At 35.7% G+C, this 15,750-nt stretch overlaps 2 protein-coding genes across 3 annotated transcripts; both read right to left on the bottom strand.

Annotated features, from left to right (window-relative positions):
- Positions 1-695: 695 nt before the first annotated feature.
- On the bottom strand, positions 696-4,275 carry LOC106367144. Its single transcript, XM_013806859.3, has 4 exons — positions 3,665-4,275; positions 3,430-3,579; positions 2,909-3,199; positions 696-2,829 (listed from the first exon to the last, which is right to left on the bottom strand). Exons 1-4 carry the CDS (start codon positions 3,965-3,967, stop codon positions 1,954-1,956), a joined length of 1,620 nt encoding a protein of 539 aa, XP_013662313.1. The 5' UTR covers positions 3,968-4,275; the 3' UTR covers positions 696-1,953.
- A 2,280-nt stretch (positions 4,276-6,555) lies between these two features.
- Positions 6,556-10,706, bottom strand: LOC106415929 (UDP-sugar pyrophosphorylase). Of its 2 annotated transcripts, none has more exons than XM_013856739.3 (18): positions 10,545-10,706; positions 10,081-10,210; positions 9,895-9,999; positions 9,688-9,804; positions 9,452-9,592; positions 9,143-9,242; positions 8,874-9,001; positions 8,714-8,785; positions 8,559-8,623; positions 8,403-8,463; positions 8,197-8,314; positions 7,988-8,112; positions 7,824-7,900; positions 7,627-7,732; positions 7,488-7,547; positions 7,322-7,402; positions 6,942-7,181; positions 6,556-6,863 (listed from the first exon to the last, which is right to left on the bottom strand). In XM_013856739.3, the coding sequence occupies exons 2-18, from the start codon at positions 10,174-10,176 to the stop codon at positions 6,696-6,698; spliced, it is 1,860 nt and encodes a 619-aa protein (XP_013712193.1). In that variant the 5' UTR covers positions 10,177-10,210; positions 10,545-10,706; the 3' UTR covers positions 6,556-6,695. The 2 variants fall into 2 exon arrangements, with proteins under 2 accessions (XP_013712193.1, XP_048620953.1); XM_048764996.1 differs by having other exon boundaries at positions 10,540-10,666.
- Between the last annotated feature and the right edge of the window lie 5,044 nt (positions 10,707-15,750).

The raw sequence follows: 15,750 nt of genomic DNA, 5'->3' as shown, positions 1-15,750 counted from the left end.
TTGGTGTTGTGAAGTTGGTGTTGATGTGTGGCGGAGTTCTCTATTGTGTTGTGGTGATCAAGATGTGTGTTGGTGTTGACGTGCTCGTTGGTATCCTTGGTGTGCGTTGGGTGTTAACGTACTCGGTGACGTACTTGGTGAAGTACATGGTGACGTAGTTTCAGAGACTTGGAGGTTGAAGCCTAACCTCAGAGGGAGTTTAGCACATGCGGTTTCATTGAAGAGGTCTGTGAAGATTGCAGCTGTAGAAGACAGTGAGCTCCGGTGAGCCGGATGGGATTTATGCATGCGTACTTGATTCATAATCTTTGTAGATTGCTTACTTAGAAAAGAGTGGTAAACACTAGTGTGTGTGTGTGTTGTACCATATAGAAATTGTAGGTTGCTTCTTGTTCTAAGTCAATGAAATCTGGACGAGGTCCCGGGAATGTAGGAAACGAACCCCGTTAACAAACTATGTATGTCATTTACTTTTTGCTCTAGTTATTTCTGACTCATCCGCACTTACACCAAGTTGGCTTACTGATATCATTCGTGCTGATGCCTTCTCCTCTCCATCTACGTACTCAAGATGAGCCTGCAATGGCTTCACCTAATGGAGTATGAAGCCATTAATATCTTCAAGAACTCTTTTCTTTTTGTAGGGTTTTTTCTTTGGTTTAAGCACCTATTGATGTATGTCTTTTATCTTTGCTTGTCTTCTCTTTGTTTTCCTAAAAACATTAAGTTTTGGATATCAAAATTTTGAAAATTATTTCAGTGACAAAAAAACGTGAAAATAATAAAAACTAAGTTTTGGAGATTTAAACCCAGCTTATTAGATGATCTATATTATATATTTACGAGTATTTACGAGTAGAGCTACATAATACATATGTTACATTGGTCTCCAAAAATATTTAGGGTTAACCAGCCTGAAGCACATATTACATCAGCTTCTATTCAGGACCGGCCCTGATTCATAGTCAGTTGAGACATTTTATGTTAGCTAAAAAGATATACATATTGATAAATCTACAAAGTTTAGTATAAAAGGATGAGGAAGCCAGAAAAACAAAATTAGTGACGTAGATATAATAAGCTGTTTGGCCAAAAACTCTAGTTTCACAACTAGAGCAGGAGTTCCGCCACCCACATATATGGGTCATAAAGAACTGAAATGCTCCTGTTTGTCTCTAATACAACATCGAGAGGAGCCATCTCCATGCACTGAATTGAGCCAATGTTTTGTGTAGATCCAAACCCTTAGTATGCTTTAGCTGAAGTTTGTCAAATTTTCTTGTTACAACTAGAGCCAGAGTTCATGATGCAGCTCGAACTAGAACCTGAGCTTTAACCATAGCCGGACCTTTGAGCTAGAATTGTTATGATATCTTAGAAGTTAATTGACGGCGTGCCAATGGACACTTTGTAGGTTGATACATGAATTGATATAGTTTGTTAACAGCAAGAGATATCTAGTTGAAAGAGATATTGAAAGCTTCCTACTATTTTCTATACTGATGTGGCCATCAAATTAGAAATTGAACCAGAGGTCGACCATACACACCACTCAACCAACCAAAGAACCAGCCATGACATATATGCATTAAAAATACCATATCTTATCAACCATGAATGATTTTACCATGAACCCATTTTTCGTGGATTCTACACTCTACAATAAGAGCTTCAACACTTCCATCTGAATATAATTAAGAACATAAAACCTAAGCTACACTTTGTTTTACCTTTCTCTGTTCTACCTTACAATACTCCAAACAAGACAAAAAGTAAAAACCTTGTTTGGATTCTAGTACCAACACCAACAGACAAATGGAAACTTCTTATTGTTTTTTCCCCAACACAGTGCCTTAAGCTGAGAGTTATAACGAACCATATGTACAAAATACTCTCTCTAATCTCACAATCCTAACAATTCTACACTAGTCAAAAAGTCAGAACAACAAATCTCTAATCAACAGTCAGTATATGATGCAAATCAATCTGAAGTTTCTCATGAAGAAGAGACACATCAACATTCCCTTTCTCCTCTTTTGCCGCCAACTCCGCCACCGGAATCGCCGCAAGAAACCTCTTTATATACTCTCTGCAACACTCTTTACCTTTACAAACCAATTTCTCCGAGGATGCCTCTTTCTCATACATCAAACTCGAATCATCAAACTTGAGAATGTACGCTTGCTTGCAACCTTCGAACAGTCTCTCCCCTAACGAATCAATCACACAATACCCATCTATATCTCCTTTCACCACAAAGAAATGATCGTTCCAGCTCATAATATAAACCCTAGACTCCACAATCTCCGACGCAGCCCTTACCTCTTTCTCCACTTCGTCCCAGATCTGATCAAACGACATTAAACCCTCCAGCGAAGCGAACCTCTCCGGGCTGAAAAACCCAGTAAACGATTTATCGGTGCAAACCCTGACCGGCCGTAGCTTGGCGGATACGATCGTCTCCAGATCGAAATGTCTGTCCGGGAACAGCGTCAGGTAAGACTCTTCGTCGGAGAGGGATTGCCATAAGGAAGATCCTTGCGTGATCAGCGAATCGAATTCCGTTTCCGAGGGATTGATTAGCCGAGGGTTCGCTTGGAACCAATGGGCCACCACCACCGCAACCGCCGCGCAGGCTGCTTCTCCGCCGGCTTGTTCGCTTCTCTGATCAATCGACGCCGTGTAGACTTCCGATCTCAGCTTCGATTTTCCGTCGCGGCTCGCTAGATCCTTCGCCACCCATCTGTTCGGCTCGATCGATAACTCCGTCGCCGGCTTTTCTGATTCCGTCGCCGACGGTGTCTTTGTTGTACTTTCCTCCTCCTCTCTCTGCAAAAAAAATAAACCGGTTCCGGTTAGAATAGAAATTAAAATTTGGTTTTTGAAATTTGCTAAACCGAATGATTACCGGTTCTCTTCTCCAGGTCATGGAAAAGCTTAACCGTCGTCTCTTCCACCAGTTAAACCCGGCTTTATGACCCGGTTCAGACTGGTTCTCCGGGCTTGAATTCGACCCCGTTCCTAGAATTGGGCTGACTCCGCCGGAATTAGAAGCGGTGGCCGGTGAGGAAGAGGAATCGAAATCCATTCCGCCGCGACGACTTGGCATATTCGTCGTAATCGCTGAGTCAACCGTTACCGGACCGAGTTGGGTAAAGTCGTCCGGTTCGTTTCTTACTTCAGAAAAAGTCACGTTGACCTGATTTAAATAAACAACCGCGTGTTTTAATTAATTAAGGATTAGGATTACCTTACTATTTTATTTCGGACTCCTTTGAATAAAAAGGAATTGACTAATTAAATGTAAGCTTTCCCTGATGTTTCCGTGAGTAATATATTATATCCAATGAGGAAAAAAAAACCATTCAAACTGGCAATGGCTTTTGATTAATTTTAAAATGTGATTAAAATTTTAATTGACCAGCTTACCACAAGGGTTGCTTCCTTCCAAAGTAAACCCTTTGACCTAATCGGAAGCTTTCTCTCCACCGCTGATTCAAGTTTCGTAGCCAACTCCGCCAAATCCAACGACGCTTTTCCGACGATAGCCTTTTTGTTTTTTGCGTCTATAGTCTCCCCCTAATAACCCCAAAGATTAGACCATGTTAATTGAATGTAAACGTAATTAGATTGATTATGCTCAAAGATAATTAAGAAAACTCACGTGAAAGACAGTGAAGGAAAGGTTCCACGGGCCAACAATGCAACAAACTCGTTCGAACTCATCCTCCCATTCCACATGGCTTGCGCCCAAAGCAATCGGTTTAGAGGTCGTGTGGTTGACGGGTCGGTTTGACCGATAGAAAGGGACGAGCCCCAATCCGAAACCAGAGACCGGTCCTTTCCATTTCAACTCCACCATCGCAAAAACATTCTTTGCTGCCGTTTCGCCTCCGAGAACAACCGGTAAACCGTGGAGCCTAACCGGCTTCACCGATACGTGAAGCTTTCTCACTTTCTTGGCCATTGATGATTTCAGAATCTGTTCCTCTTCTTTGCAGGTTTTCTCTTTATTTGGGGGTTCTCCTTTTGTGGTTTTTCGTTTTTCGTTTTTGTTTGATCGAATCTCCTTTTTGTTTATTTCAGGTATTGATAAATGTGTGAAGCAGGCGTTATTTCTTGTTTTATATACTAATATACAGAATTGTGTTTACGTGTATGTAGAGGCGTATGTATTCTAAAATAAGGCATACGAAACGTAGAGAATATTGAAAAGGTATAAAAGACAGCAAAGAGAGAAATCCTCCATGAAAAAAGAAAACAATTTAAAAAAAAAAAAAAAGAAGCCTAGAAAAGCGACTTGGTCGTATATATGCGGCAAACGGAGCAAACCCGCGTTTGGAAGAAATGAGAACGAAGGAACAACAACCATCACGTGTGACTCATCATATCTTCTTAAGCTGACGTGGGTGTATCTAATTGGATTGCTGACTTACGTACCTTGGTTTAGTTTAATACTACAACAGAAACTTGGTCTCCTCAATACAACCTTTTGCAAGAGAACTTAGATTCGGACTGGTCCATCTATTCCTTCTATCATTTATAACTTTTCTTCGAATCGTTGAATGAAATTGTTAATCATTTAACTAAAATTTTCAGAAACATATATTTCCACCTAACTATTTAACTTTAGTATTTTATTGTTGTAATTAAGAAATACAAGATTTATTTTTACGCGTTCCCATTATGATTAAGTATTGGACATAGGTCAATGAAATATCCGCCCCAAAAATCTTTGAATAGCACTGTAGCATATCGGTTTGTAGTATATTTAAAAGAATCGATTTGACTTATTAAACTATATTTATCATTTCGATTATACATCCAAACAGAAACTTTGAATTAAAGGTGCTTGAGATAGAATAGTGGAAAAATTATCTACTGAGAAATCATTCACATATCATGTGAGTGAGATCAAAAGATAAATAAATGTCATGTGGCGATTGCAAGGTCAGTAAACAAGATTTTCAAGTTGCCGAATAAATTAATATAACGCTCGTTGTATGGAATGTAGCATACATGCAGAGTGAGCAAGAGTGGGAGGCGGCACGATCAAACGTTACAAATGGTATTAGAACCAAATCTAGGTACGAGTGTGTATCTTGTGTGAGCTCAAACTAACATGAGTAACGATTTTGGAGAGCAAAGATGACATTGCTTTATGAGAAGGGTGAATTATAGCATCCCGATTTTTTACTTAAATAAGAACATTATACTTATTAATAGGGTTTTTTGTTTGTCATCTCATGTTAATAAAGTCTAAAGACAATAGGTTAAATATATAAAGGGACCAAAGAGGCCAGAATAGACAAAGCCCATGAAAATGGAGACAAAAGATGCAAACGATGCAAAATATACAAAGGGCCCAAAAATTGAAGATTTGATACAAATAGTCTTGACCACAGTTTGATTCAAATCTATTTGATTCTTGCTTAGAATTTCTAACAGTTTTTCCAAAATTTCCAACTCGAGGTGTTTCAGAAGACTCCCGATACGGTCAAAGTCTGTGAATAAGAAGCGCAACTTACAATGATTCTTTGTCTACACTTTAGACAGCTGCTCACGTAACAAACCCCTCACGTGCCTTTTGAGTTTCAATTACGTTTTCTTAGCTTGAACCTTTGAATGGATTAGAGTGTTTGTTTGCCACGCCTACGCTCACGTCACGCTTCTATCTTCAAGTGAAGAATCAGAGAACTTCACCTCAAAACCCTCTACCATAATCTTTGGAATCGAACGTTCCATTGCTACTTGTGCCATCACTGCAAACTCGGCTTCTTGGAGCTTTCAGTAGTAAAATCAATGCTTCATTGTATTTACCACTTGTGAATGTTTTTGTCAAGATCTTTGCCTGATGTCTCTGATAGAGCAACAACATGTAATCCCATCTCACAAAATTTCCTCTCGATGTTACGAAGTCTCATGCATATCTCAGTACTCACTTGACAGCTTCTTGTTTATCAATGGTTCTTAGTAGGTCTGGGAATTTTATCCGAGATCCGGATTCCGATCCGAGATTTGATCTGGATCGGATCCGGATCCGGATAGTAAAATGTTGGATCCGTCAAAACCGGATATCCGGATCCGTACGTTTTATTAATAAATATTTCAAAAATAGTAATATCTATATATAAAAATTAATTTTATTTAATATATTTTCATTTTTATAATAGTATATATAAATTTTATGTAAATTTTGTAATATTATACATAGAAATAATTAAAGACATTATATATATTTTTATTTTTAAGTTATTGTTAATATTTTATATATATATATATATTAATTATTTTTTATTTATTTTAAGGATTCAAATCCGGATCAGGATATCCGACACCCGGATATCCGAGAACCCCGGATCCGAATAAGGATAATAAAATTATGGATCCGCCGGATAAGGATCTGGATACCTTAAAATTGCCTGGATTCCCGATCCGTCCCCGGCCTAGTTCTCGGAGCTTCTTTTTCTATTTTTGTACCTACCTTATAATACTCATACATATATAAACACACACAGAAAGTAAAAAACCGCCAGTATGTTTCATAAGACCATCAAATCAAATATCTAATATCATTAAAGCATTAATGAAAGATTAAAGTAAATGTCATAAAGAAAAACATGTCTCGTTGGATGAATGAAGGTTCAACAGAAGGACAAATAGATCATTTGGCAATTTCCAAATTTTTGCTAACTTTAATCCTCCAGAGAAAATTTCCCAGGTTGAGCGAACTTCTTTTCGAGTTGCTCCACTTTGTTGAATCTAAAACCTCTGATTCTTATTTCCTCTGGAACCGACGTGTCCTTGTAGTCTACGGTTTCCATGGTCCAACCATTGTTCTTGATCGAACCTCCAAGTTTTACCTGTTTTTTCACATGATGCCATAAGTCTCTTTACATGATCCTATAACCGAAGAGATGACAACGGGACTTTTAACATACCTCTGCATCATCAATGGAATCTACAATAAGTGCACCGTCCAAGGAGAGATTATCAATAAACACATTACGACCCGTAATAGCCATAGTGGATCTCTGAGAGATGTCGCAGTTCCCACTGACTTTTGTTTTGATGTCAGAGAAGATCAATCCCCATTTGGGTTTCCATGTGATACGAGACCATATTTCAACTTCTTGGCCGTTCAAGACTTGCTTCACAGGCTCTTCGACTTTGACACCAGCCTAGGGAGTTAGTAAAACCCAAAAAAAAATAAAGATGCTTTAGGGACTATAAAGTAAACCGTCATGGAGAAGACTACTTAAGAAATTTTTGGCTCAAAATCAAGTCTCTCCAGAGGCATATGTAAAAACACTTAATTTACCTTTTGAAGAATACGGCTGTTAGCACGATAAATAGCCATTTCTCCAGAAGTTGCACTGTGGTATGGGTTTCCTTTTGGTACCTTCATTCATATTTAGCAGAGAAAATGAGTTTAAGAAGTTGATCTCAAGAAAGTTTTAAGAAATGAGCTTCATTAATCATTTAACCTTGGCAGCATCCTCGGGGTTATTCTTAACGGGTGCATAAGCAAGCCATATATCCATCACCTACAAGAGGGAAACATTGTCACAACAAGCATATGCATAATTAAAAGTACTTGTTTTACTCCAGAGTAGTAGCAATTACCGTGAATCCAACCCTTGCTGTTGGAGGCAATGTCTTTGGATAATCTTGCATCATACACTCTAGACGAGTTGAAGACTTAAATGACGTTTTGGTACTATCCTTGTATCTAATTACAGAATCCAGAAAAAAATAGATGTCAAAGCCTAGAATCTAAGTTTCTGCTAATAATCCAACAACAACAAGAGAAGAGGAGTTACTTTGGATTAACAAACTCCTTAATGGCCCCTCCAGTTTTTTGCAACTCTTCTTTGTATGAACCAAGTTCAAGAATTAACTGCATATTAAAAAACATCATATACAAAACATCAAGAAACTTGAAAAGCTTCCTAATCAAAGCTAAAGTATAGGCTCATGAACTCACTTGATTAATATTTCCAGGGAAAGGGGAATAGCCTGTCTCACAATTAACATCCCCATCAGGGAATCCAGATGCCCTAAGTAGAGGATCAAGTTGGTTGTACTCCACATTGATCACCATAGCTCTGCCTGGAAATCATTTGAATCAGTACTCCCAATTATCAAAATAAAAATGTATAGACTGAATATTTGATATTCAGTATAGTTTTTTACCATCAGCATGGGTAAGTTTAGTGATTCCTCCAATAGCTTCTTTCGCCTTGCGGGGAACAGCCAGAGAGTTAACATGATATTGTTTGGTAGCACTCACACCCAAAGAAGCTGGAATTGCCTGTACCCAATAATTATAAATTTCCCAATCAGAATTATATTTGAATACTTAAGAATTACCACACAAGAGTTAGGTAGCTGCTACTAACATTGAAGAGAAGTCCGTTTGTATCTTGGAAAAACAAAACCCATTTTAGACCAGCATCAAGCCTGAAATTGCAAAAAAACAAAACAGGATAAAATTTGTAGGCAGCAAAGTAATTATTGTTATATATACGAGAGGAAATATTTGATAGAAGAAATACCATTTATCAAGAAGACCACTTGAATAAAGAAGTGAATGTACATCGCCATGACCATGGGGTTTTGTCTGTGGATAGACAAGAATTCGAGAGTTTAACTTGCAAATATTGTGGTAGATTTGGGAAACATTAACAACAAACATATAGTGATATGGTACCTGGATCTTGTATTTGTTGTTAGAGTCTAACGCAAGTCTAGCATCATTGTCATCAAGACATGCAACTTTTTCCTACAAAAATAAATAAATAGCATTTTCAAAGACATTTTTACGTTTTTTAAAAAAATATTTTCAAGGATCTTAGTAGTTGACCATTTACCTGCTTTAAGAGATGTACTTGTGTAGATTTCATCCCAAAATAAGAGTTTAACTCTAACAGATTTTGTGTGCGTGAATGCGTATCATCAGATGTCATGATAATGAAAGGAATATCCGTCTGATTTCCATCTGCCATGCGAAAGGAACAAGTACGATTAGAGAGATGAGAGATATGTATACAAACTGTAACTTATTTTGTCACTTATGTTCGAGGAAATTGGGTACGCATAACGTGCTAATATTGTGTCAAAGAAAGTAATAGAAACATACCAGAAGCGACCTTGTGGCTAGCTTCTTGGAGAGCCAAAATGGATTCAATGTAGTGCTGCAAAAAGCAGGTCCCTGTAGTTGTCTCCCTTGGAAGTGCCACCTAAGAAATGGATGATTCATAATTGGAATCAAGTATGTCTAGAGGTATATCTTAAAGCGTCAAGTACACCTTTATGTTCCTCAATGTTTTATGCCACGTTGCAATATTGATGGAAAGCATGCCATATAATACGAGAGCTCAAAAGGGATGGATCATTGAACAAGAAGTAGAATTACTCAAGCCAGTGAAACCTTGTTCCATATATTTACCTTGATTCCATTGTAACCAAGACGCTCACCAAGCCCACCAGCAACAAGAACAAAAGCAGCTTTCCTAGCTTCGACAACACCTCTTTTCTCCATTTCGATGAAGTTCTCATCACCAAAAGTAAGATTTTCACCTGAAGGAACCTGCAAGAACCCTTTTTGTCAAAAAAAAAAAAAACACTAGACACCACACAAGAATAACACTGTTTGTAGTAGAAATTAAAAGATTTGTGACTTACAGAAGGAGAGAAACCATCGTATGGGTTCTTCCCAAGCTTTGAATCAGCGAGAAGCTCTTTAGCAGTCTTAATGTATGCTGCTAATCCCCCTGGATAGCTTGAATTCAAGCGAGCAATCTAAAAAATACAATTATTTCAAAAAGAATATAAAGTTTTTGGTTGTAATCAATTTTAATTAACAAAGATTAATAAAAACAGAAACAAAACCTGATCGAAGAATCCTAGTTTCTCATTGTCACAGACGCCTGGCTCAGACCAATGCAGGAAGAGGTGACTCTGACCATTCTCCAACAGGATCTTGGCCAATTCGATCTGCAAACCGAACCAGATCAGCAGCATAAGAATCACAATGGAATAATAACAAGTGGCAACACAGAACATATCAACACAAACCTGATCAGGAGACAAGATCCCGAGGTTACTCTGGAGAGCCGGAGCGGATGAGAAGAGATCGGAGACGCTCGAATCCACCCTAGAAGAAGAAGCCATGAGAAGACAAGAACAAAGGAACCGAGGATGTTTCCTGTCGTCGTTTAAGAAAAAATAAATAAAATATTAATTCTCTTTTAAAGGTTAAATAAGGGGTATATTCGATTGCTATATTTGATTCCTATCATAATTAAAAGAATCTACTCAAATATAGAACAATATACACACTCTGTTGTGTCAGCAGAATATATATATGCTTTACCGGTTCTATTAACATTCAGATCGAAACTAGGACAAGAACCTTAATCCGAATTCAAAGCGGCGATGATTCAATTAGAGAATAAATCGAAAGGACAATTTAATTCACATCTTACATACAAATCCAAAATCTCTATTCATAATGTTTTTTTTTTGAGATCCAAACTCACCCAGAAAGAGATTCGGTAGGAAGTAAAGATACGATTGAGGAAAGGAAGCTCTAACCAGACATGGAGATTGCGATCTAGAGAGAGAGAGAGGAAGAAAACGCAAGGCGCTTGCTGTTGTAACTTAAAACCTGCGTTCAGTTTTTTTTCTTTTTCTCCACCAACTTTATGTTTTATCTATTCTTATTTTTATCTAATTTTTAACCTTATTTATTAAATTTTGACCTTATTATTTAATTTTACCCTTGCTATTATAATTCATAGTCTTATTTATTTAATTTAAGTTTAACCTTGTCAATTTAGTTTTAAAAGTTTATTGAATTTCTCAGTTTTAAACATTTTATAACCTTTATTTTTTTTAAACAGTTTGTTTTTTAGATTTTACTTTCGTTTTTTCAATTTCATGCGAGGTTCATAAGCTTCATAAAAACACCTCACTGGTGAATGCGGTTGCGCCTGCCGAGTAAACATTGTGAATATGCATGGGACTGCCACACTGGCCGGTGTGTTCGTACAATCAACCTCCAGGCGTAAACAGAGCCGTTCATCAGTAAAGGCCCACGGGTTTTCCTTGGCTTGCCAAATGCTGCAAAAGTTAGTTTAAGAACTCTCTTAAACCGTATATGTTTGCAATTATGACAGTCGTCTATACTCTTGAGTGGAATTTGTTGTGTTGGTTTTGACTCTGGAGTCTGGTCTCATAGATTTTGTTTATATACAACTTTGCAGGCTTTTAATGTTCAAATCAGTAAAGATTTGCATCTTACCGGAGTGGTTGGTCAGGTCTTTGCTATGACTGTTGGCAATGGCATGCTTTTTGCTGGTACAAGTGTAAGTATTTTAGCTTCTTCTCGCTTTGAATTTGTGTTAGTTCTATGCTTCCTTGTTGGTTCTAAAGTAAGTTACTTTTGTGCAGTTTGGTAGCTTATTTGTCTAGAAAGTAACTGACACCGAGCCTGATCTTTTCACTTATCTAAAGGGATATCATAGTGGTGAAGTCACATGCTTTATTGTTGGAGGTCAGCAACTATATATACACTGGGTCTGTTGATAAAACAATAAAGAGGTGTGGTATCTCGGTACACTGGAATGTACAATGACTATGAGGCAACATACCGGCACGGTCACCTACCTCCTATGTCGGGATCAGTCTCTCTTATCGTCATCGTTGGATGGAACCATCAAGGTCTTGGCTTATTCTGAAAATGGCAGTATTGTTATTGAATTGAATATCCCACAATCTACAGCAAGACTTCATTAAATCCATGAGAGGATGGAACCAGACTGACGACTAGCCTTGTAGAGGTGGACGAGGGATTGAGGATTAGCAAAGTAGAGATAAGAGAAGCTGAAAGCCTTGGATACAAGATCGTCGGTGACGCGTTAAACGGAAGGGATAGAGCGTTGTGGCTCAGTGGGGAGGAGAGAGGAAGAGGTGGGGTTGATGCCGAGAAGAGAGTGGTGGCTCGGTGAGGAGAAGTGAGGAGGAGGTGATGTGGAGAAGAGAGTGGTGGCTGGGTGAGGAGGAATAGCTAAACACGAGCACACTAGTACAAGCAAATCTCGACTCTTATGTGTTTATACATGTATTCAAAATGTATTAATTTGTTTATTTTCAAATTTCTTCAAATAACATCTATTCTACAAGAACTATTTTAACTAAAACTAAATGTCAAGTCTTCTAAATTTTTTATCAAAAGTTTTTTTAACTAAGTATGGTTTACAGTTTATTTGATATAGTTTTTACAAATTGTTAACTGAATAAAATGGGATTGTAAGTGAGTTTTAATGACTTTGCACAAATCTCATGGAAGAGATTTTTTAATCAATGATTCAATAACTTGATATTTTAACAAAATCTTAAAATCTCCTGCAACCCTTGATTCAATACACCCGATGAATCTCATTAAAAGTTTAAGATCATCTCCAATGTATTTTGTTAATTTTAATATAAATTATAGGAATTCTATAATAGAAATGAGATTTACTCCAATGTATTTATCTTTAATAATAATTTTCAAATATATAGCAAAATATAGATGAATGATATTATTCGTATATAAATATAAGAAAAATTAATGATCTCTATTATAGAGAAAGAAATATAGAAGTGGATTGAAGATGTTTTAAAGTGCACATTAGATTGTGATCCACTCTCCAAAGCGCGAGTTATTTTTGTTTAATAATTTTTAACATATCTATTGGTTCGTAATGGGAATGATTAATCTTTTTGTTCAACAAGTATCGTACTTTATAAATATTTTACATATTAGATTAAATAACCCGCAAATTATGTGATCAAATGTTTTTGGTTCATATGGAAAATAATCTTAAAATCGAGCCGGTAATATGGTGGAATAGTGTTATTAATGTTGTTAGGAATTTTTGGTACATGCAAATTGGTGGATTCAAATACTAATGGTTACTCGTGAACATAAAGTTGTTAGAGGTTTCTGTCTTATTTGCGTTCATAAGAGAAATCAAAATCGACTCTACTACCATCTTAGGTCGTCAACGTTTTTCCGAGATCGGCTCCGATAGCTTCAGTAGCATCGGAGCTGGTCTCCCCTACTTCCTCCTTTGTTTTTCTTTGTTGTTAGATGTGAATCATCTAGTTTCTTCTCTTGATCGTTTTGTTGATGTTATGGGATTAGGAGAGATTCAAAGTCTCAGATCTGGTCATCTCCTATCTTTCACTGATGTTGGAGCTCCGGATCTTTCAATCAACAATGGGGTTTTGTCCCTTTTCTCTGATTTCGTGTGATTCAAGTAGAGATGGTGTTTCTATTATGTTGCTCTATCGGTTTGGTTTTGTTCGCTGGTTCGTCGTGTTGGTTGTTATAGGGTTTTTTTGGTTTGTTTGCTGGTTATTTGCATCTCTTGTTGGATTTGGCGGTGGCTGAGTTTCTTCACAGTGCATTCTCTAGTTTATCTTCCAAATTCTTTCTCATGTGTGGGATTCATCATTTGGAGTCCGACTTTGGATCATGATATGTTCTTCTCAAGCTGCTATTATGGATAAAAGTAGAACTTGCAGTTTTCAAGGTTCTAACTCATGGATTTTCATTCGTCCCCTTAAGGTCCTCTTTTCATGTTTCACGAGAAAACAATTTGCATGGGTATCGTTACAAGTAACTAGTGTTGTGATTTGTGATGATGCTTATATTTACTAGCCTGCAGTGCTCTGATTTGGTTAACTCATGTCATCACTCTTGAGGCTAAGACCCTCGTCTGAGTCTCTACTTGCATGTTTAATAGATCTTCAATATCCTTTCAATGCTAATGCTAGCTCTTCTTAAGATTCATTTTGTCTCTTTTGGAGTGTTATATATAGCCTTTGATGGTACTTATTGGTATCTTTTACTACTTTTAATGTTTTGTTGTTGCGTTTGTTTTGGATGTTTTATCCACAAACTATTTTGCTATATTGTCATGTAGTGGATCATCTGAAATGCATAAAATTCAGTGTTAAAAAAAAAAAAGATGTTAGAGATATTTTGATAAATAAGTGTTTTCCTGCACCATGTGCAGAAATAAAGTTTTAAAATTATATTTATAAATAAATTTTTGTTAATTTTTTAGTTTTATTATTTGCATACAATATTTTAATATTATGTAAAATTAAGATAAAATAAATATTTTTAATTACATATATATTTAATAATGTATATATATCTTGGAAATATTTTTATTGATTTTGGTTAATATATATTAAATAAAATTCTATAAAATTAAGGGAAAGTTTTGTTATGTATAATTAACAAAACATAAAATTAAATAATATTTATAAAATTTGTAAATATTAAAGAGAAATAATCAGAGCGATTCTATAAAATTAAGGAAAAGTTTTGTTATGTATGATTTATAAGTTATTACATTATTCTACAACTTACCAAAACTATAAAACAACATTAAATGTAAATGTCTATGTCACAATTAGTCTAAACCATGTCATCTTTATGTTATCTTTATTAGTACGACATGTTATCATTTTGTTTTCAAAATTAATGTGATAATGACATGTGCCAAAATCACTTGGTAAATAATGCATACGAGATTTCAACGTTATACTTATACATGTAGGTACATTATTTTAGATTTTAGATATTGTACGAATTAATTATTAGTTTCGTTTAGGACCATATAATAGTACTTAAAATTATTAGTCATCACTCATCAGTATGCGGGCATGAAATCTATACTACTTAAATTTATGAATTACTTTTGATATACTAGAATATGAAGAAGTTGTTAAGATTTTTTTTAGAAGTTGTTAATATTATTTATTAGGTCATCAATATATGGGTACAAAATCGGTACTAATAAAATTTATTACTTTGTACATATGATAAACTGTTGAATTTTTTTTATTTGATGGTAAACCTTCAGTAGTTATGGCATTATATCAACATTTATAAATTAATATAGATGTTGGTTGATTCTAAACATATATATTTCATGAAGACTGTTTTTTTTGTGTGAATATTTTAGTGTCCTAAGACATGTATGATGACAGACTTAGATTTTAAGAATAAGCGCTACGAAAATGTAATGGTTGATCCATAATATTATTGACGTTTTATCGAATGTATAACATCACTTTAAAAGTCAGTAGTTAGATTTAAAATATAAGTGCTATGAAAATATATTGGTATGCTATGTTTGGTTTTGGAAATAATTGGAGTAGCCGGCTTCTTATCTTAGTGGATCCTAGTGCGAGTTATTCTTTGGTTCACCGAGTTTCATCAACCAATAGAATTTTATTATTTCAAATTCGATATATTTTTTTTAAAAAAAATAAAATATTATCAAGTTATATTATGTTTAAAAAAAAAATAGTAGTTACAGAAAAAAAATTTTAAAAAAATATTTTTAACGTCGCCAGCAAAACACTAAACCCTAAATCCTAATCCCTAATCCCTAAACTCTTGGATAAACCTTAAATCCTTGGATAAATCATAAACTCTAAATAAAAAAAACACTAAACACTAAACCCTAAACCATAAACCCTAAATCCTAAACCCTAAATCCTAAACGCTAAACCCTAAACCTTAAATCCTAAATGCTAAATCCTTGAGTGTTTTAGTGTTTAGTGATTTTGATTTAAAGTTTAGGATTTATCCAAGGGTTTAGGGTTTACCCAAAGATTTCAGATTTAGGGATTAGGTTTTAGGGTTTAGTGTTTTGCTGACGACGTTAATTACTACTA

Source organism: Brassica napus, chromosome C8, assembly GCF_020379485.1.
Source record: "Brassica napus cultivar Da-Ae chromosome C8, Da-Ae, whole genome shotgun sequence".
Taxonomy (NCBI): Eukaryota; Viridiplantae; Streptophyta; class Magnoliopsida; order Brassicales; family Brassicaceae; genus Brassica; species Brassica napus.
This window is presented reverse-complemented; position numbering and strand designations above follow the sequence as displayed.

Bases quoted from the DNA above. Each gene is read 5' to 3' on its own strand.
- LOC106367144 (XM_013806859.3), bottom strand. From the start codon at position 3,967: ATGGCCAAGAAAGTGAGAAAGCTTCACGTATCGGTGAAGCCGGTTAGG. The intron at 3,200-3,429 runs GTAAGCTGGTCA...TATTTAAATCAG, and splicing joins GGAAGGAAGCAACCCTTGTG to GTCAACGTGACTTTTTCTGA. The intron at 2,830-2,908 runs GTAATCATTCGG...TTTTTTTTGCAG, and splicing joins TGACCTGGAGAAGAGAACCG to AGAGAGGAGGAGGAAAGTAC.
- LOC106415929 (XM_013856739.3), bottom strand. From the start codon at position 10,176: ATGGCTTCTTCTTCTAGGGTGGATTCGAGCGTCTCCGATCTCTTCTCA. The intron at 9,243-9,451 runs GTAAATATATGG...TCCATTTCTTAG, and splicing joins TTGGTTACAATGGAATCAAG to GTGGCACTTCCAAGGGAGAC. The intron at 7,403-7,487 runs GTTAAATGATTA...ATATGAATGAAG, and splicing joins ACCCCGAGGATGCTGCCAAG to GTACCAAAAGGAAACCCATA.